Here is a 22,223-nt window from a genome sequence, read left to right as displayed (position 1 = left end):
GCCACATTATAATGAAAATGCCTAACAAATAGAATAAGGAGGGAATATTAAAAGCTACAAGAGAAAGGAATCAGATCACATATATGGGGAAACCAATTAGGTTATGTGCAGATTTTTCAACACAGACCCTGAAAGCTAGAAGAAGCAGGAACAACATATATCAAGCTCTGAAAGAAAATGGATGCCAACCAAAAATCTTGTATCCAGCAAAATTAAGCATTATTTGATGATGAAATGAAAACTTTCCATGATAATCAAAAGTTAAAAGAATTTACAGCTAAAAAACCAGCACCACAGAACATCCTTGGCAAAATATTCTATGAAGAGGAAATGAAAAACAACAATGAAAATAAGCAGACGGAGGTATTACACTAAAGGAAAAGCTAATCAAAGGAGAAACCAAGTCAAGTTAAATAAAAAAATAAACAAAAATGGCTGGGAATACAAATCCTGTCTCAATAACAACCCTGAATGTTAATGGCCTAAACTCACCAATTAAAAGAGTTAGGCTAGCTCATTTGATAAAAAAAAAAAAAAAAAAAAAAAAAGACCCAACAACATGTTACCTCCAAGAGATTCTTCATATAAGAAAAGACATACACAGACTGAAGGTGAAAGTTTGGGAAAAATCATACCACTCACATGGACTGCAGAGTAAGCAGGGGTTTCCATCCTCATATCAAATAAAGTAGACTTTAAACTAAAGTTAATCAAAAGGGACAAAAAGGACATTTCATATGGCTCAAGGGAACCATACACCAACAAGATATTACAATTATAAATATATATGCCCCAAACAATGGAGCATTTATCTTCATCAAACAAAGTTTAAGAGTCAAATAGACCACAACACAATAATTCTGGGTGGCTTTAACACACCTCTTTCACCATTTGATAGATCTTCCAAACAAAAGTTAACAAACTATAGAACACAATAATACAATCAATACCTTAGACTTAACTGACATATACAGAATAATTCATTTTTAATAAGTGAATATACTTTCTTTTCAGCAGTACATGGATCCTTCTCTAAAATAGACTATATATTATGCCACAAAGCAACTCTTAACAAATACAAAAAAAGTAAAGATACAACCCTGCATTCTATCAGATCGCAATGGGATGAAATCAGAAATCAATGATAAAATAAAAAATAAAAAGTACTCCAACACCTGAAGACTAAATAATATGCTACTTAATGAATAAAGGATTGCAAAAGTTATCAAGGAGAAGATTAAAAATTCTTAGAGGTAAATGAGAACACTGATATAATATAGCAAAATGTACTTCATTGCATGGAGTTCACTCCTTAAAAGAAGAAAAATTCAACAAATAAGTGACCTAATACTACATCTCAAATCCCTAGAAAAAAAGAGAACAAATCAACACCAAAAGCAGTAGGAGGCAAGAAATAATTAAAATTTGAGCTGAAATAAATAAAACTGAAAATGAAAAAATTTTAAAAATGAATAAATAAATAAAATAAGACATGTCTGCTAGCGTAAATTTGCCTGACATGTTATTCCACCTGCAGATCTGTTTCCTGGGTGTGAGCTCCCAACAAAAAAACCTTAACCTCCCTATTTTGCTTTGTTCCATGTTGAGAGCCACAGCCGAAGGGGCTCCAGCAAACTTTCAGACTGCCAGCTGATGATTGGCTCACAGCGGCCCCAGCAACACCTAGCTGATTGGCTCCTCTGTGGAGATGCTCATTGAGCTGTTTCCCTGCCCTTTCAGACTACCAGCTGATGATTGGCTCACAGCAGCCCCAGCAACACCTAACTGATTGGCTCCTCTGTGGAGATGCTCATTGAGCTGTTTCCCTGCCCTTTCAGACTACCAGCTGATGATTGGCTCACAGCAGCCCCAGCAACATCTAGCAACATCTAGCTGATTGGCTCCTCTGCGGTGATGCTCATTGGGCTGTTTCCCTGCCCTTTCAGACCACGGAGCTGCTCATTGGGGGACTTTTTTGGCTCCGCCCATGCGACCCAGCCAATCGGCCTCAAGAGCAGCTCCGTGGTCAGGGTAGTGCCCAGGACACATTGTCCATCAGATCCCTCATCAGACAAACCAGAGGGAGCGCAGGGTTGGACATCTGTGCCTCCGCCAGATCAGTACTAACTCCAGAGATGGGAGTTCAAATCATTCCCACAGGGGTGAAAGGACCTCTTCCCAAAGGAACAGTAGGCTTATTATTGGGACGCAGCTCTTCTACTCTAAAAGGACTTATGATAAGTCCTGGGGTAATTGATCCCGATTATGAAGGTGAAATAAAAATTATAGCCAGTTCTCTAAATGGTATATCAGTAATTTCACCAGGAGATAGAATAGCACAGTTACTAATAATACCAAGCCTACATGATAAATTTTCCAGTCGTGCTATAGAAAGAGGTTCCAAGGGATTAGGCTCCACAGGTGTAGATTGGGCTATGCTGTCTTTAAATTTAGATTCTCGCCCCATGCTAAAACTAAATATTCAAGGACATGAATTTAATGGGCTACTGGATACAGGTGCAGAACTTAGCATCATCTCTCGTCAAGAATGGCCAAAACATTGGCCATTACAACAAGCCACTCAAACGCTTCGAGGCCTAGGAGTGGCAACTAATCCCCATAGAAGTGCAATGGTATTAGATTGGAAGGATCCTGAAGGATGTGAAGGAACTATACAGCCATATGTATTGGATCATCTTCCTATAAATTTATGGGGACGAGATGTCCTAGATCAATTAGGTTTGACATTAACAAATAACATCAACCAAAATGCACCCACTATTATGACTAGACAAGGTTTTAGGAAAGGAAAAAGATTAGGAAAACAAGAACAAGGTATAGCAGCACCAATACAAATAGATCAAGGAACAGACAGACATGGGTTGGATTTTCAGAAAGGGCCACTGAGACAATAAAAATTACTTGGAAATCAGAAAGACCAGTATGGGTTCCTCAGTGGCCCCTGACTAAAGAAAAGATACTAGCAGCCCATGATCTAGTCAAACAACAATTAGCAGAAGGACATATACAACCTTCTGTATCTCCCCATAATACTCCCATTTTTGTCATCAAAAAGAAATCTGGTAAATGGAGATTATTGCAAGATTTAAGAGCCATTAATAATGAGATGGTTATTATGGGACCTGCTCAATCGGGGATTCCTCAATTGTCTGCTTTGCCAAAAACTTGGTATGTTTTAGTTATAGATATTAAAGATTTTTTTTTTCAATTCCAATTCATCCTGAGGATAGTCCACGTTTTGCATTTACTATCCCTGCACTGAATCATGAAGGTCCTGATCAGAGATATGAATGGAAAGTACTCCCTCAAGGGATGGCTAACAGCCCAACTATGTGTCAAATTTATGTTAACAAAGCAATCCAGCCACTTAGAAATCAAAATCCTGAACTACAAATATTTCACTATATGGATGATGTATTATTAGCACACAAAGCTAAAAACACATTGCTAGACTGTTATGCCACACTTACAAACTTATTAAAAAATTATAATCTAGAGATAGCAATAGATAAAGTACAATTAAATTTTCCAATTAATTATTTAGGAGTTCTATTATCCTCAACCATGGTCCGTCCACCAAAAATTCAAATACGAGTAGATCAACTCAAATCACTTAATGACTTTCAAAAGTTATTAGGAGACATAAATTGGATAAGGCCTTATCTAGGTATACCAACAGGAGAGTTGGGACCTTTATTTGATATCCTAAAAGGTCCATCAGATCCAAATTCACCCTGTATGTTAACGCCTGAAGCAAGAAAGGCATTAAAAATCATTGAAACATATATGGAAAATATGCATTTGGATAGAATTGATATAAGTTTGCCTTTATTATTTATTGTACTACCAACAAAAAATATTCCTACAGGAGTATTTTGGCAAGAAGGTCCATTATTATGGATACATTTATCTTATTCTCCTAACACTATTCTTACTAGGTATCCTGAGGCTGTAGGACAATTAATACTCAAAGGAATAAAAGCAGCAAAGGGAGTGTTTGGAATTTCTCCCAATAAAATTATTACTCCATATACTATGAATCAAATTGATGAGTTAGCTAATGAGTTAAATACTTGGGCAATAATCATGTGCAAATCTAATGTTTCATTTGATAACCACTTACCATCTAATCCTTTATTGTCTTTTTGGTCATCGCATCCTGTAATTTTTCCAAAAATGACAAGAAAAACACCTATCGGGAATGCTCCAAATATATTCACTGATGGATCAAATAATGGTACAGCAGCAATAGTTACACCTGATCGAACTTTTACATTTTTAGTACCCAAACAATCAGCTCAAAAGGTAGAGCTTAAGGCAGTATTACAGGCTTTTGTGATGTTTAAAAATTCTGTATTTAATTTATTTTCCGATAGTCAGTATATAGTTAATGCTATAGTATCCCTTGAAGATGCTGGTAGGATTTCCCCTTCCTCTACTATTTTCTTTTTGCTTTCCACTATACAAAGTCTAATCTGGGACAGAAAAGATCCATTCTTTATAGGACATATCAGGGCACATACAGGATTGCCTGGAGCCCTTAGTTTGGGCAATGATTTAGCAGATAAAACTACACATGACATACATATTTTCTCTACACTAGAAGAAGCTATACATTTTCATAAAAAGTTCCATGTCAATGCTAATACTTTACAAAAGCGTTTTAAGATAACTAAGGAACAAGCTAGACAAATAATAAAACAATGTCAAAATTGTGTGACCTTTTTACCACAAGTTAATCTTGGAGTCAATCCTAAAGGATTGATACCTAACCATATTTGGCAGATGGACGTCACACATTTGCCAGAATTTGGAAAATTAAAATATTTGCATGTTACAGTTGATACTTCTTCTGGATTTTTGATGGGCTCCCTTCATGCCGGAGAAAAAACTAAAGATGTTATAGCTCATTGCTTACAAAATTTTGCCACTGTGGGAGTTCCAAAACAGTTAAAAACAGATAATGCCCCTGGTTATACTTCTACCTCTTTTAAACAATTTTGCTCATCATTTGGCATTACTCATATAACAGGAATCCCATACAATCCACAGGGACAAGGCATAGTTGAAAGAGCTCATCAAACTATTAAAATATACTTATTAAAGCAAAAAGAAGGAATTGGGAAGGGGTATATATTCCCCAAAGATAAACTTAAAATAACCCTTTTTACTCTAAACTTTTTAAATTTGGATTCATCAGGGCTTAGTGCTGCGGAAAGGCATATGTGTCCAAAAAATGTATATAAGCCCAAGGTACTTTGGAAGGATATTCTAACAGGACAATGGAAAGGTCCTGACCCAGTAATTGTCTGGAGTCGGGGGTCTGTTTGTGTGTTTCCACAGGGAGAACAGCAGCCGATTTGGATTCCAGAGAGATTAACTAAGGTCCTGACCCAGTGATTGCCTGGAATCGGGGGTCTGTTTATGTGTTTCCACAGGGAGAACAGCAGCTGATTTGGATTCCAGACAGATTAACTAAAGCGATTTCTACAGACCAAAAAGAAGATGTGATATCCAGAACTCCAGTTTGGTTATTCTTACATCTGTGACAGAACCAGAATGCTTTTTTCAATATGTATTTTATTATTGCCCTTTCCCATATTTTTTTTTTGAGCTCATACAGACCTAGGTTAATGTTTTGGTGATCAGTTCTATTTTTTGACTATAGAGTTTTTAAACATTGCAATGGAGATTTCACCTGTAAAAAGTTATAAGGCCTTTACTATTATGTTATGTGTCGTATGTATTATGTGTGCACACTTGTGTTTTGTGTTTGAATGTACGTATGTCCATATGTCATATATGATGAGCGCTCATGAAAAAATGGATCCAAATAATTTCTTTTTTTTATTCACGTGATTTAAATGGTTTAATTTAAATTGGGTAAACAGCTGTTGAAGATTGTTTTAAAATGTGAACAAAATACGAGGTTAACAGATCTGTTTGTTTACTTTCACCTTTCCTTTTCATTATATTTAATAATTCTCTTAAAGATAATGTAAATTGTTAAGAAAATTGTTTTCTTTTAATGCCTTCTGTGACGCTACATAATTTTTTCTTTAGCCATTATTGCCAGAATTCCTATCTTCATCCCAGTGCTGGTGAAGACAATGTAAATTGTTAAGAAAATTGTTTTCTTTTAGTGCCTTCTGGAATGTTACATAATTTTTTCTTTAGCCATTATTGCCAGAATTCCTATCTTCAGTGAAGACAATGTAAATTGTTAAGAAAATTGTTTTCTTTTAGTGCCTTCTGGAATGTTATATAATGTTATATAATTTTTCTTTAGCCATTATTGTCAGAATTCCTATCTTCATCCCAGTGCATGAAGACAAAGATAAAACCAATCTACAGCTTCTGCAATAGCCATCACTGAACTGCTTGCAGAACTTGCCTGGACTATGTATCACTTATATGCATTGTGAACTCACTTGTATGCATTGTGAACTATCTGTTGGTGCAGCAACTTCTGGTAGTGTTGGGGTATTTATGCTGATGGTGTCATCGGTGGTACAATTTTTCCAAAAGGAGCAGTCAGCTGGCTTGGTGTATCTTCCTCCCTTCTGTTTGTCATGATCGTTCAGCTAAAATTTGGGGGCCAACAGAGGTGAGGCAAAGAACCTCACCCCCCCGCTGGTACGAAGACCTCTACACAGGTGTGGCTGTATACTGGACTGGTAGTCAATGACGGGTAAGATCCAATTACTATGGTACCAACCTAAGACAGGAGGCTGATGCCTTGAGGTCAGCTCATCCAATAACGGGTAAGGACCATATGTACTATTGGACAACCTAAGGCAGACACGGTCCCTAAGCCACATGCTTCTTGTTTAAACAGAGAGGGGGAGATGTTGAGAGCCACAGCCGAAGGGGCTCCAGCAAACTTTCAGACTGCCAGCTGATGATAGGCTCACAGCGGCCCCAGCAACACCTAGCTGATTGGCTCCTCTGTGGAGATGCTCATTGAGCTGTTTCCCTGCCCTTTCAGACTACCAGCTGATGATTGGCTCACAGCAGCCCCAGCAACACCTAACTGATTGGCTCCTCTGTGGAGATGCTCATTGAGCTGTTTCCCTGCCCTTTCAGACTACCAGCTGATGATTGGCTCACAGCAGCCCCAGCAACATCTAGCAACATCTAGCTGATTGGCTCCTCTGCGGTGATGCTCATTGGGCTGTTTCCCTGCCCTTTCAGACCACGGAGCTGCTCATTGGGGGACTTTTTTGGCTCCGCCCATGCGACCCAGCCAATCGGCCTCAAGAGCAGGAGGATTGTGGGAGGAAGAGGTTGTTGGGGTGTGTGGCTTGTGGGAAGCCGGTGGTGGCAGTTGGGCTCTGAGGGTTTTATTCCTGAGGAGCTGTTTTGTTTATCTTGTGTGGTTCTAAAAATAAAGTTAGTTTCTTTTGACAAGTGGCTCCTGAATTGTGCCCAGCCAGACTGCGGCAGTTCCATGCCTCAATCATTCCTTGTTTCCACAGCCCCCAATACCAGAAAGCATCCCTTGAGAAGCCCCCATTGTGTCAGGTCACATGGCTGCTTCTGCAGGCCTCCGGGGAGAGCATCTCACAGTCTCACAATCTCCAAATGCCAATCACTAGAAGTAGCATGTGTCTTTTCTCATGAGGATTTAGTCACAAACTGTCTTGGAGCAAGCCTGATGGATCTGCTTAAGAACAGCCAGGGTCTACGGGATGGGAGCGGAGGTGCACAGGGCCTTTCAGTCCTGGCCCTGTTGGCTCAAGCCTGCATCAGGAGAGAAGAAACCCAGGACACACAGCACACAACATGCAATATCACGCTTTATTGTAAAGATAAACAGCCATTTTTGGTGGGGAAAACACACATAACAACTAGCCATTTGGGAGGTTATGTTACCTGGCCTACAAGTTAACTCTGACCTCTTAGTCAGCCAGACCTGCAACCCCAGCGATGAGCGTGGACTTAAGTTGGTGACAGAAAACTACGATGTACATGAAGAGGAAGATGGCATCCAAGGGCTCCTTTCAGGACATCTGTTTGAAGGCCTCCCCTGGTATCTTTCCCTGGTTCTGGAGGGAAGGGGTCAGGATGTCAGAAGAGGCAGGTGCCCCATGTTCCATTCCTAGGCCACATGGTCTCTACCTTCCCAATGGCCTAGAGACATCATCTTTCACCCACTTGATCCCCAGGCCTCACCTGGAGCATAGTGAAGACCTGACCAGCTCTGATGTAGTTCCATTGGTTGTCCTCCAGGCACCTGCAGTGGGACAAGAACAGGTGGTCTCCATTACTACTACAGGACAGAAACGCTGGCCACAAAATGCCACCTCTTAACCTACGCTGCTCTTTTTCTGGGATGCACGTGCCAGAATGAGGACCACTGTAATGATGAAGAAAGATGTTGTGAAAATGAAAATGTCTGTCATGAACATTCATGCTCACCCAAATTCAAAGCAGAAAAATAGGGGTGTTCAAAAGCATAAAGGAGCTCGATCATACTGATAAAGAAAAGATGCTCAAGAAAATAACAAATTGAAATTCAAAGAGGAAGACTGGCCAATTGTGTCTGAATTGAGATATCAGATATACACTGCAGCACTTACTTTTTTAAGGTACACAATTTCAGTGGTCATGTAGCACAGTCATAAGATTGTGCAGCCATGCCACCTACCCGATTCCAAGAGCTTTATATCACTCCCCATTTTCCCTGGCGACCACTATTCTGCTTTTTGTCTCTATGGCTTTGCCTATCCTGGACATTTCATATAAGCGGAACTATACAATATGTGGCCTTTTGTGACTGTTTTCTTCACATAGCATGATGTTGTCAGGATTCATCTTTGACATAGCATGTATCAGCATTATGTCCTTCTTAACGATTGAATGATATTCCGCTAGATGAATGTACCTCATTTACCTATGCGTTCATCAGCAAGAAGGCATCTGAGCTGTTTCTACTTTCTGGCCAATACAAACAATTCTGCTACAAACATTTGAGTAAAATTTTTTTGAGTTCACGTTTTTATTGCTCATGGTATATATACTTAGGAGTGGGATTACCAGGCTATACAGTAACTCCGTGTTTAACTATCTGAGGAACTGCCAAAATGTTTCCCCCAGAGACTGTTCCATTTTATATTCCCACCAGTATAATGGGAGATTTCCAATTTCCCCACATCTTCAGCCACACTTGTTCACTTTCATTTTATTAATTAAAGCCATCCTAGTGGATGTGAAGAGCCAACTCATTATGGCTTTGCTTGGCATTTCCCTACTGACTAATGATGATGAGAGATTCTTCAAGGGCTCTGTGGCCATGTGTGCATCTTCTTTGGAGAAATGCCTCGTAAAGTCCTCTCCCCATTTTCCCTGGGATGTTTGTCTTTTTATGGTGGAGTTTTAAGAAACGTTCATGTGTTGCCAGATGTGTGGACTGCAAAACTGTCTCTCATTCTCATTCTGTCAGTTGTCTTTGCACTTTCTTGAAAGAATCCAATGATGTACAAAAGCTTTTAGATTCTATGAACTCTAGGAAGTCCAATTTACCTAGTCTTCTTTGGTTCCTTGAGCTTCTGCTGTGTACCTAAGAAATAGTTTCCTAATTCAAGGTCATGATGATTTATACCCATGTTTTCTTCTTTGGGTTGTATATCTGTGGCTCTTTAAGTCCTTCATCACTTTCAGCCACTGTTTGCTTACAGTGTGACTTGGGTGTGTGGGTCAAAATTCATGGCTTTGCAAGTGGACATCCAGTCATCCTGGTGCCCCTTGTTCAAGACTTTTTGATTTTATACCCCCATGGCACTTTTTCCAACAGCCCAGATGATAGACAATTGGACCATAAATGTAAAGGTGCATTAGGTAGACTCTCAGTTCTTTTCCATAGAGTCATGTTTGTCTGTATGCTGGTACCACAAGGTCTTGATTGCTACAGCTTTGTAGCAGGTTTTGAAGTTGGTAAGTGTGAGTCTCCTAACATTGTTCTTTTCCTTTGAAACTATTCTGGCTATCCTGCATCTGCTGCATTTCCATATAAACACTAGGATCACCTTGTCAACTCCTACAAAGGAGCCATCGGGGATTTTGGTAGGGGTTGTGTTGAATCTGAAGATTCCTCTGGACAGCACTGGCACCTTACTGACATTACGTCTTCCACCGTGGGAACATGAGGTGTCTTTCCCCTTACTTACATCTTCTTTACTTTTGTCTTCAGCCATGCCTTGCCAAAGATTTCAGCACATGTGATTTTACTTTCTTTGATTACATTTGCTCCTAAGTGTTTTACCCCTTTTAAAAATATTTTTTAGTTAGTTGTATATGATCACAATTTCTCTCTCTCTCTCTCTCTCTCTCTCTCTCTCTCTCTCTCTCTTTCTTTCTTTCTTGTATGTGGTGCCAAGGGTTGAACCCAGTGTCTCACCCGTGCTAGGCAAGCACTCTACCACTGAGCTACAGCCCCAGCCTTGTTTTACCCTTTTTGATGCTATTGTAAATGGGCTTGTTTTCTTAATTTCATTTTGGATTGTTTACTGCAAGTACATAGAAATACCCATAAAATTTGTGCATTGATGTTGAATACTTGCTGAACTTGTATATTTGTTCTAGTGGCTTGTCATGATGGGTTCTTTTGGACTCTTCATATGGAAGGTGATGACATTTGAGCATTATACTATTTTTGATATACTTTACATACATCAGTAAAAAAAGTGTGCTACCTTTTTCATGGGCCCACTTTTACTGTGCAACAAATACCCACAGGTTTTTCCCCAAAATATCCTGGGAGTTTCCATTATTCACTCCCCTGCCCCACTCACATTTATACCCAACACTCACTTCTGAGACCACTCAAGTTTCATCCCAGACTGGATGGAGAAAGCCTGCACAGTTTCTTGCTGCTCTTGGGAGAGGGTGGACATGAAGCTGGAGCCGTGTGTGGGCATGGGGATGGAGAAGGCACTTTGGATCTCACCAGGGCTGGCATCCCTCACAAGCAGCTGGTCGTTTACGATGCACAGGCTGGAGAGAGAAAAAAATAACAAACACTCCCTGAAACAACTGGCCAGGCAGATAACCCCACACTGCCTACCTCCTTAACCACTGCCACGCAGCATCTGGATTCCTCCAATATCCCTACTATAGCTGCCTCCCAGATTCCTAGGCTCCTACCCATAGTGCCCACCTTTGGAGAGATTCTGTACCAGCTTCACTGGTTTTGTAGATTTTTTTGCGGGGTGGGGGGGTGGTACTGGGAATTGAACTCAGGGGTACTCAACCACTGAGCCACATCCCCAGCCCTATTTTGTATTGTTTTTGTTAGACACAGGGTCTCACTGAGTTACTTAGCACCTCGCTTTTGCTGAGGTTGGCTTTGAACTCGTGATCTTCTTGCCTCAGCCTCCCAAGCTGCTGGGATTACAGGCATGTGCCGCCACGCCCAGTGGACTTGTAGATTTAACCCCAATGCATTTTCTCCTACACAGCAGCCCCAGAGCCTGGGTACTCTTGTCCCCATTTTCAGAGGAAGACAGACTTACCGAAAGGTCAAGTAACTTGGACCAAGGACATAGTGAGTGTTGGGATCAGGAAGAGAACTGTCATTCCCAGTTAAAAGCCCTTAGTCTTAACCACTAGGCTGGGCTGCTCATTGGATCTACCTGTTGGTCTTCCACTATGTGGAGAATATCCTGACGACTCTGCCACCACATTCCTATACCACTGGTCCCAGGCTGAGAATGGTGCTCTCACCCACCCCATAGCACTCACCTGGAATTGCTGCCAGGAGTAGCAACGAAGGTCCGGGTAAAGGCATGAACACATCCCTGAGACTTTCCTTCCACTTCAAGGACAACAAACAACACTCCCTTGGAGTTGCACATGCTTTACACATGATCAAACAGCATCCCCCAGTCGGGCTCTTCCACTGGAGGAGGCCAGACCCAGACAATTGTTCACTTGGAGTCAGGAGGGCATGCCAGGAATGGGGAAGACAACTGGAACAATCCACTCCCAGCGATAGGGCCCCTACCACATGTTGGGCCCTGTGAAAACCACTTCAAAAGTTCACTTGATGTTCATCTCACATCTGCCCAAGAGATGGGTTCTACTAGCCCCATTTTAAAAATGGCAAAAAAGAGAGGTCAAGTAGTTGGTCCAAGGCCACAGAGTAAGGACCTGGGAGGAGAGCCATGGAACCCCACAGCCTATGTCCCTAACACACACCGGAGCTGTGGGGCAGACAGGCACGGACCACGTTCAGACCAGGATGCTTTGTGGGCAGAGTGGGAGCACCGAGGGAAGAGCCCCCAGGGAAGAACAGGAAGGAAAGGCCCAGAATCAGGGAAGCTGGGGGAGTTCTGAGAGGGTGCCTACCCAGGGGAGGGAGCAGCAGGCGATCTGAGGGGGTTGTATAGACACTCACCTTCCTTGAACAAACCATTCACAGAGAAGCAGAGCATTGTTTCCTGAAAGGGGGCAATGCAGGAACTCAGGATCTGCTTAACCTCCTCCCCACCTCCAGCTTTCTGGTCCCACCCCAGGGAGGAAGCAGGTGCTCACCGTCTGGAACCACATGTCCACCACAAAGGAGCTGAGGTCATGCCGAGTCTTGGGCAGTACGCAGAGGGTATCCAAGATGTCGCGTTTTGTGTGCTTCTGTTGCTTCCACTGGTCTGTAGAGGACAGGAGAAGCAAAGATGGGGGGGGGGGCTGCCACACCCTTGCCCTTGACCCCCGTGACTCACCCTTTGACACCCCCTTATGCTGCCGCTGCCCAGTCTTCCCCATCGCACACTTACAGGAATTCCTGAGCTTCCTCATATTCTTGCTATCCTTGACGAATTTGCACAAGCTGTTCCTAGGAGAAAAAGAGGAGCAAAGGATCGTGGTCCAGTCAGTGCCGGTGTGGCAAGGAGCTGGCCTGTGTCTGCGGGGATGTGGGGGAAGTCACAGTGCCCCAGACCAGGGTCAGAGCTGATCACAGATACTCACTGGGCTGAGTCCTTAGGATGGAAGGGAATGGTCAGAGAGAAGCATGCCTTGCTGTGGTAAGCACTGAGGAGACCCTCTCGATCTCCGTGGTCATAGATCAAGTAATACCTGTGAGGGAGCAAAGAGGACAGGCTAACTCTGTGGCTGAGGGCCCAGAGGAGACCAGAAAACTCCTATGTGCAGACCTGTGCTACGGTAGTCCACACTGTCCCAGGCCTCCCCTTCCTCAAGGTCTCAGGGGAACTTACTCTTGCAGGAATTGCAGAACTAGATTCTTTAGGGTCTCAGTTCCTTTAGAGTCTTCCTGGAATTAAAAGGTCATTTTAGTCTCTGTGGTGGCTAAAGCCTACCCTGCAACACCCCCATCTCTTTTGGTGCTTCTTTCTCACCGTGCAGGGTTTTATTAACTTGGGGGCATCAAGGTCGACGACAATTGGTGTGGGTAACTCCTGGCCATCCTTGAGAAGGGAAGAGGAAGTCAGCAGTGCAGCTCAGGGTGGTGGCACTGCAAGAGCAAGGAGTTGAACAGGCCCAAGGGGCCAGAGGCCACGTATAAAATAAATAGGCCCTGGAAAATCCATGGGTGAGATCACACTTGGTGTCTGCATCATGAGCTCTTGGAAATCTCTACCAGTATACGCACCCTGTGAGTGGGTGTGTATGGGTGTGTGCACGTGTGTTCTCCCTAGGGAAAATGTCCATGCCATGGAGAATCCATGCCCTTTAAGAAAGATGAGGGTCTGGTGCACATGTAATCTAGGCAAGGCCCACAAGGCCTGGGGCCAGCGGGGAGGTCAGGTATGTGAGTAAGGAGACAAGACCGGAAGTGCGTACTTACCAGGCGTAACAAATTGGGGAAACAATCCTGGACAGCACTGTGCAAATGAAAAATCTAATGAAGTGAGGTGACAGTGGAGGGTTGTGCACACTCTCTCCCTCTTGCTCTCCTCCCTCTCCTTCCCCCTAGGTACCTCCCATCTACACTGGCCTGACCCCCTCCTCCAGGGCCCACCCTGCCTCCCTTACCTTCTTCCAGGTCCCCCCATGGAAGGCTCTGAAGGGAGCAGGGAATGGGGTGGGAGACCAGGGCTCTGCTACTGTGCCGGGTGTCCAGCCTTCCGTGGGGCATGGCCTGGCCACACCAAGACCAGATCATACTCTCGCCTCCCAGGATAGGATGCTGGGTGGGGTGGGGGTTTGGTGAGTGAGGCAGGCAGGGGAAGGCAGGGGTATGGCCACAGAAAGGGAGTGAAGGTAGGGGAGGGAGAGATGGGGAAAGAGGAAGCAAAGCAAAGGGAAGGGGAAGATGCTGCCCCCTGGTGCTGGAGGTCAAGGTGGAAGTGAGAAGAAACCAGCTGCCCTACTGCAGCCCATTCCTTCACCTGCCCCTGGCTGACCCTGCGGCCCCAGGCAGGAATGCAAACATGTACCTGCTGGGCTGGGGCCCACAGGATGCAGGTTCAGCCTCTGTCTCCTCTGTGGGCCCAGAGGGGGCCAGGTATGGGAAAAGGAGCTGCCCCCAGGGGAGGTGTCATTCCCAGCACCAGTAGTGAGGAATCAGGCACCAGCTCAGCATGTGACAGAGGGTCTGTGGTCCCCTCTAATGAGCACCAGGTTCCCTCATGGTGGTCCCTGAGTACCTGTGCCTGTCTGAACCAGTGTCTTGCCCAAGGAAGCATCTTGACTTGGGCTACCCAGGGCTGCTCTGAGGGACCAGGTTGGATGTGGGATGTGGAGTGGGGGAGGGAGCAGCAGTGCCCCTGAGCGGCCTGTGCTCCCGCCGCCTCCTCCTCCTCCTGCCCCTCCTTTGCTCTCTGCCTTCCCCTCCTGTCTTGGGAAGGCCTCTGCTCGCTGGCAGTGGCCCACCTCTGGCTCCTTGACTCAGGGAACCCAAGTTTCTCCCCAAGGAGGAAACAGTTTCCACCAATGGCCTAGAGGAACAGATGTTGAGATGGTAGCCACCCAGGGCCCGGGCCCTCAGCACGGGGCGTGAAATCTCTCCTTGTCAGCCTGGGATAGGAAGGGGGGCCTTTTTGGAACATGAGAAGAAGGGCCACTCATAGGACAGGGAGGGAAGCCCAGCCCCATCTTCGGAGGGCTTGCTGGAGGAGGCCAGTGCAGAGGGGCGGGAAACACACCCCAGTCCAGCTGAAAAAGGGGAGCAGGTCGCAAGAAGGAAAGCAGACCTGTGGGCACAGCTGAGGGACACAGACAGAGGAGAGGGCGTGGCCTGTGATCCTTCCAGAGGGCCAAGGTTGCATCCTCCTGCAGAGGTGGACTTCAGGGGGAGCTCAGGCTCCCAGGAGGCAAAGGTCCCCAGGAAGGGTGACAGGTGTTACCAGGCATTATCTACCTTACATAAGCAGACTGGTCTGGGAAGTCACTGCACAGAGGGTTCCCTTCTAGCCACAGCTCTTCCAGCTCCATCCCTTTCAGCTTCTCCAACTCCTTGGAGGTCCTCAGCTGAGAAAGATGGGGGGGGGAACCGGTTAAGGAGACCCAGGGAGAGAGGGACACCTGGGAACCTGCACCCAGACTCTGGGACCCTCACTCCAGTTGCCTTTGTCTGCCTCCTGCCAGCACCCTGCTGTGCACTACCAGCCACCCTCAATGCAATTTTTTTTTTTCATCTGGCTCTCTCTTCTCACCTCATTTTTGGAGAGGTTCAGGATCCTGACATGGGGGGCTTTCTCTACAATGTCAGACAGGCCATCCAGCCGGTACAGTTTGTTGTTTCGTAAGTTCAGGGACAGCATCTTGGGGGAGGAAGCATAAGAGTGATGGGGACTTTCTAGCACCTGGTGGGCACATCTGCCCTAAATGCCATCCCTTCCACCCCTCTATCTAAATACCGGCCCTGGGCCTAAGGTCTCACCTCTGGGAAATTCCTTTCAATGATCTGCAGGGTAGCAAACATGCAGTTTCTTCGATTCAGGATCATGTCAATGTCACGGCCCACCAGGTCTTTGGGAAGCCAAGACAAGGGAATCAGAAGGGTAAGAGGGGTCCAGCTGGATCAGTGCCAGCACAAACCCTCCCCACATACGAATGAAGAAGAAAGAAAGAAGAAGAAGAAGAAGAAGAAGAAGAGCTCAAACTATCCCAATTTGTTGACGACATGATTCTATATTTAGAAGACCCCCAAAACTCTACTGGTAGGCTCCTGGAACTCATAAACAAATTCAGCAAAGTAGCAGTGTTTAAAATCAACACCAATAAATCAATCATATTCTATACACCAAGGATATTGGCTGAAAGAGAAATCATGCATACTATCCCCGTTACAACAGCCTCAGAAAAAATAAATAAATAAAATGTGTGGGAATCAACCTAATAAAAGCGGCGAAAGATCCCTATAACGAAAACTACAGAATTTGCTAATGAAAGAAATTGAATTAGACCTCAGAAAATGGGAAGATCTCCCATGTTCCTGGATAGGCAGAATCAATATTATCAAAACGGCCAAAAGCATTATCCAGTTTTAATGCAATTCCTATAAAGATCTCAATGACGTTCTTCACAGAAATAGAAAAACAATCATGAAATTCATTTGGAAAAACAAGAGGCCCAGAATAGCCAAAGCAATCCTTAGCATGAAAAGTGACACAGGAGGCATCACAGTAGCAGACATTAAATAATACCAAGGAGTTATAGTAATAAAAACAGTATGGTATTGTCATCAAAACAGACATGAAGACCAATGGAACAGAATAGAAGACACAGAGACACACCCACATAATATAGTTATCTCATCCTAGACAAAGGCACCATTAACTTACATTGGAGAAAGGATAGCCTCTTTAAGGAGTGGTGCTGAGAAAATGAGAAATCCATATGTAATAGAACGAAATTGAACCCCTCTCTCTCACCGTGCAAAAGACTCAACTCTAAGTGGATCGAGGACATAGGCGTTAGACCAGAGACCCTGCACTTACAAATGGAAAAAGTAAGCCCAAGTCTCCAACATTTCAACATGTCAGTCCTCAAGAAGACTCCAAAAGCGCAAGGAGTAAAATCAAGAATCAACAAATGGGATAGTATCGAGTGGAAAAGCTTTTTCACAGCACAGGAAACAATCAAGAACGTGTTGTACAGAGATCCTACAGACGGGGAGAAAATCTTCACCACCAGTACCTCAGGTAAGGCGTTAATTTCCACAGTATACAAACAACTCAGAAAACTTACTGAAGTGGCACCCCCTTTCTCCACAGAAAAGCCCTCTTCACCATGGCTGATTTTAGGACTGTCAGCAAAAGAGTCTCTGAGAAAGAGTCCAGTGTAGATAAACTTCCTATTTTCGTGTCGCCCTGTTTACTTGGCCACTGGCCGAGAAGATACCAGCACTCCAGGTGCTGGGCACCCCCTTACTAGTTTTCACAAACGTATCCAGTATAGTACTTTGAAGAAATGTGCAAACAAGGCCTCTGGCCTTGAGCTGGGCTTCACAGAGATGACTACATTTTTAAGGTAAGTTACAATTGGGCTCCATGGTAACAGCTGGCAGAGGGAGGAAAGAAAGGGGAGATGAAGCTCTCCTCTTCTCAAGTGTTGTCCTTGAAGAGTTAACTTGCCCAGAACAGTGAAAGAAAAAAGCTGCTATTATGTGAACTTCTGCAGACTGTGAACTTCTGAGCTCCTCCCCTTACACACTGGGTATAAAACTCTGAAACTCCCTGAACTCAGGGTTCAGGGGATTGATTGATTACAGCAAAAGCTGTGCCCTCTGAACCTGGCTGCAGCCAAATAAAACTGTTTCCTGCTATCTTCGGTGCCTTGCCTCGTTTGTCCCTACAACATTACCACACGAAAAATAAATAAACCAATGCATAAATGGGCAAAGGAACTGAACAAACACTTTACAGAAGAAGAAATATGAATGCTCAAAAGGTATATGAAAACGCGTCCAACATCTATAGCAATTAGAGAAATGCAAATCAAAACTGCACCGAGATTCTATCTCCCTCCAGTCAGAATGGCAATTATCAAGAATGCAAGTAACTATAAATGTTAGCGAGGATGTGGGGAGAAATGTACTCTCATACATTGCTGGTGGGACCGCAGATTCGCGCAACCACTATGGAAAGTGGTACGGAGAGTCCTTAGAAACCTTGGAATGGAACCACCATGTGACTCAGTTATCACACTCCTTGATTTATACCTGAAGTTCTTAAAATTGTTAATAGCATACTACAGCGACAAAGCCACATCCATGTTTATAGCAGCTCAACTCACAACAGCTAAGCTATGGAAGGAACCTAGGTGTCCTTCAACGGATGAACGGATAAAGAATTAAACATGGTATATATACACAATGGAATATTACTCAGCCATACAGAATGAAATTATGGCATTTGCCCGTGAATGGATGGAACTGAAGAATATGATGCTAAGTGAAGTAAGCCAATCCCCCTCCAAAAACAAAGGCCGAATGTCATCTTTGATTTCTGGATGCTAACCGCAAATAAGGGAGGTTGGAAGGGGAACAATAGAAATCCCCTGGATTAGACCAAGGGAAACAAAGGGAAGGGAGTGGGGAGCGGAAAAGGAAAGACAGTAGAATTAATAGGACATAACTTCCCTAGCCTTGTATTCGTATACATAACCAAGATAACTCCACATCCTGTATGACCACAAGAGTGGCATCCTAAGTAGAATAAGTTATACTCTATGTACGTATAATCTGCTAAAATGCGTTCTACTCTCATATGTATAATTTAAAAGAGCAAATAAGAAAAACCCTCCCCAAGCTGAATCCCTACCTCCTCGTCCCAGGAAAACCCCTCTGCCCTCACCTGCCCTAGAATTACCGTGGTCAGTAATACCTGGATCAAATCGGAGCTTCTGGAGGTCGAGAGCTTGCTGGGAGACATCATATCGTTTTCTCATGGTCAACTGCAGAGGCAGAGATGGAGAAAGTGGCTCTGAGGCTGTGTTGGGGCGTGGTGACAAGAGCCATCGTGTCAGGAGGTGAGAGCAGGTAGGATCCGGGGAGTGGGCACACAGCATGCCTTGAATCTGCACTACCTTTAGCTGCTCCACTTGTTCTGCTGAGAACTTATTCTGCACAGAGTAGGGTACAGCAGAAGGGCTGACTAAGACCAATATCTGTGGGAAGGAGAGCTAAGGTCAACAACAGGCCCAGTAATCCCAAAGATGACAACCAGCCCCTAGTCCATCCTCCCTCTCCAAGACACGGTACAGGGACAGCCCCTAGCACACACCTTTACATCATTGTCATCGCAAATCTTGTAGCTGACATCCTTCAATGCAGAGGCCGTGCCTGCATCCTGGACAAAGAACCGGGCCCGATTTCTGATGTAGTGGAACTACACAGGCAGTGAGGGCAGAAGCAATGGTATCACATGACAATGGCCTCTGCTGAGCCAGGCCTCTCCCCCTCCCCTGTGCCCACTCAGCTGGCTTCACCATCCTCTCTTACATCGACCGGGGTGAAGGGGACACTGCAATGGCCCTGGATTGAATTCATTAGCCATGCCTTGTCATACTTTCTCCCATATGGAATCTAAGGATAAAAAGAAAGAGTCAGAGCGGAGGAGACAGCAAGGAATTAGGATGGAGGACAGACCCAGCCAAGTGCTATTTTCTTGCCTAGCATTAAAAGACTTCTAAAGCATGAGTCCATGTTTCTGCACTCAATACTGATTTCCAGAATCCCCTTTCTTTCCATTCAGAAGCTCTCCTGCAAGTGGAGGTGTGCGTTTAACGGATGCTGTTTAATGTCATTTTCCTTCTTGCAGGTTCCAGAAGAGCCTACTTAATGCAGACCTTTCCAAGACACTCACTGTCACTTTGAACCATCTCCTCTTCACTCCATCTCGTATCTCCTTCCCCATTTCTCTCCCTCGAGTCTTTTTCTCTCTCCACAGAGTCACATGGGTAGGCTCTTCATCATGCCATTTCCCTCTCCTGTGGTCATGGTGGGCTGAATAAGGTGTGCTGGTGAAGGGGGAGAAGAAGGTTTCCATCAATGCTTAGGAAGGCTTCTACACCCCCGCCCCTCCTCCCTGATGCCAGGGTGAGAATGAGGACTGCTCTACCAGGATATGCCTCATCCACTGTTCTTCAGTTTTCCAGTGAGAGAAGAAAAGGAAGGCCACACAGAGTGGTCCAGGGGCTGCTGCCCACAACCCAGGCTGCCTGGTCACTTACTACCTGACTTGGGATTCACCATGGACATCCCTCATCCCCATGTTCCCATTATCCTCCTGGAGGGATGAAGGTGGAAGCTCATACCCAGTATGCTCATAATGAAGCTTCCTCCTGCCAGAGTTGCTCCAGGACACACTCCCACATCTCTTCCTTCCTTGAAGGGCACTGCATTTGTCCCTGTATTCTGAAACTGGGAACAAAAACACAGGTATAAAGACACATCAATGGTCCACTTACGATGTACCGCATCTTGGGCTAACACAGAGGAAGGACAAGCAAAGTGTCAGCCTGCCCCAAGAAACAATCACACACACCCCCCAAAGCAAACTCCTCTGTCTGTCCAGATAAGAGCGCTTTATCTCACAGGTGATGCAATTAGAGGAGACACTGTGGAAGAGGAAGCAACTCTGTTGGACCTTTTACTACATGGAGCAGGACTGAAAAGGATCAGGGGCACATCTGCCCTTGGGTTAGGCTTCACACACATCAGGCAGCAGTCCTACCCCTGCCTTCTCTGAGGCTTCTCTGATTGCCACCAATGGCTGGGAGGCAACTTCTGTCACATGCCCAGATCCAATCAGCCCCCAGAACTAACTGTGAACAATCAGCTAGCTGAGTGAGCTTCCTTTGCTGGTGTAATAAAAGCTTTAATGAGAGTTGGGAGGAATCCACCCTCGCCCTCAACAATACTCTGCTTGAAATATTCAGAGCAAGCTTTCCTTCTGCACAGCCTGCAATGCTTTCAGCCCAGGACAGGACTCTTCCTAAACTCTATGCTTCTGTAACAAGGGTCTGAATGACAAACTGGAATGAGCGGCTTCAAATACAATTCCCAAATGTGTGGGGACTTTCCTGTTCTCCCTCTGTTATTGATTCCCAGTTTGATTCCAAATGGGCAGGGAATGTCCTCTGTATGACTTCAGTTGATGTAGATTTGTTGAGGTGTGTTTGGTGGCAGAGAAGATGCTCTATCTGTGCAGATGGTTCAGGCACTTGAAAAAGATCCCAATTTGCCAATTAAAATTGTAATCATGGCAGAAAGGAGATCAGTAGAGCAGAGCGAGCAGATCAGAGGGAGGGAGGAGGAAAGGGAAAAGGAAGGTACTGGGGAATGAGACAGATCAAATTATGTGCATGTCCAAATATGGCATTCTGAATCCTGGCATCGGGTGATATTTGCACCAATGCATCAATGAAGATATTTCAAAAGGGTACTCTCCTGATGTTGATTACTTAGATCCTGTTACTGTATCATATCACGCAGGTCTTGTATCTCATACCTGCTTTGCTGCCCAGGAATGCCAGAGTATGGAGTACTGAAGGCCCCAACTCTCGCTGTAGATGTAGCTATTTCTCCATTCAAGTCCATCAGTGTTGTTTTTGTTGTTGTTGCTTTTGCTGTTTCAGGTACTTTGAGGCTCTGTGTCTCGGTACCTACATACCTAGCATCATTACCTCTTCCCGGTAGATTGGCCCTTTTATCACTATGTAATACCCCTCTCTGTCTCTTCTTACTTGTCTTTGATCTGATTTTGAGTGTGTTGGACAATGCAGCCTGAGCCTCAAGGTGTGTGTGTGTGTGTGTGTGTGTGTGTGTGTATACACTCATATCATTTGGATTGTATCTGACCCTGGATTTTCTCCTAGGAATTGTTGTTACTTTTCAATACCCACATTCCCCACCCAGATAATGAATTCATCAGGTGGCAAGACTTGAAACGTTCTTTTCTTCTTTGTTTGGGGGCAGGGATGACATCTACAGAAATAAGATACTCTTATATGTCATTTTGTGTAACATTGAGGGTCTCCTACCATTTCCATACGATTTCCCTTCTCTCTCCCTTTCTCTCCCCCCACTCGTCTCTGTTTAATGTTAATCTTTTCCTCATGCTCTTCCTCCCTGTTCTGTTCTTAGTTGCTCTCTTTATATCAAAGAAGACATTTGGCATTTGTTTTTTAAGGATTGGCTAGCTTCGCTTAGCATAATCTGCTCTAATGCCATCCATTTCCCTGCAAATTCCATGATTTTGTCATTTTTAGTGCTGCGTAATACTCCATTGTGTATA

At 44.4% G+C, this 22,223-nt stretch overlaps 1 protein-coding gene across 1 annotated transcript; it reads right to left on the bottom strand.

Moving 5' to 3' along the window:
- Window positions 1-8,024: 8,024 nt before the first annotated feature.
- On the bottom strand, window positions 8,025-20,252 carry LOC143638835 (nuclear RNA export factor 2-like). Its single transcript, XM_077106761.1, has 20 exons — window positions 20,158-20,252; window positions 19,791-19,944; window positions 19,427-19,510; window positions 19,209-19,313; window positions 19,012-19,092; window positions 18,810-18,879; window positions 15,863-15,951; window positions 15,636-15,743; window positions 15,341-15,450; window positions 13,826-13,862; window positions 13,377-13,445; window positions 13,236-13,291; window positions 12,988-13,095; window positions 12,795-12,853; window positions 12,556-12,668; window positions 12,419-12,461; window positions 11,764-11,836; window positions 10,834-11,016; window positions 8,197-8,257; window positions 8,025-8,069 (listed from the first exon to the last, which is right to left on the bottom strand). Exons 1-20 carry the CDS (start codon window positions 20,196-20,198, stop codon window positions 8,025-8,027), a joined length of 1,689 nt encoding a protein of 562 aa, XP_076962876.1. The 5' UTR covers window positions 20,199-20,252.
- Window positions 20,253-22,223: the final 1,971 nt, after the last annotated feature.

The sequence above is a fragment of the Callospermophilus lateralis genome, chromosome X, assembly GCF_048772815.1.
Source record: "Callospermophilus lateralis isolate mCalLat2 chromosome X, mCalLat2.hap1, whole genome shotgun sequence".
NCBI lineage: Eukaryota > Metazoa > Chordata > Mammalia > Rodentia > Sciuridae > Callospermophilus > Callospermophilus lateralis.
Note: the sequence above shows the minus strand (reverse complement) of the source record. Positions and strands in the feature narration are given on the sequence as shown.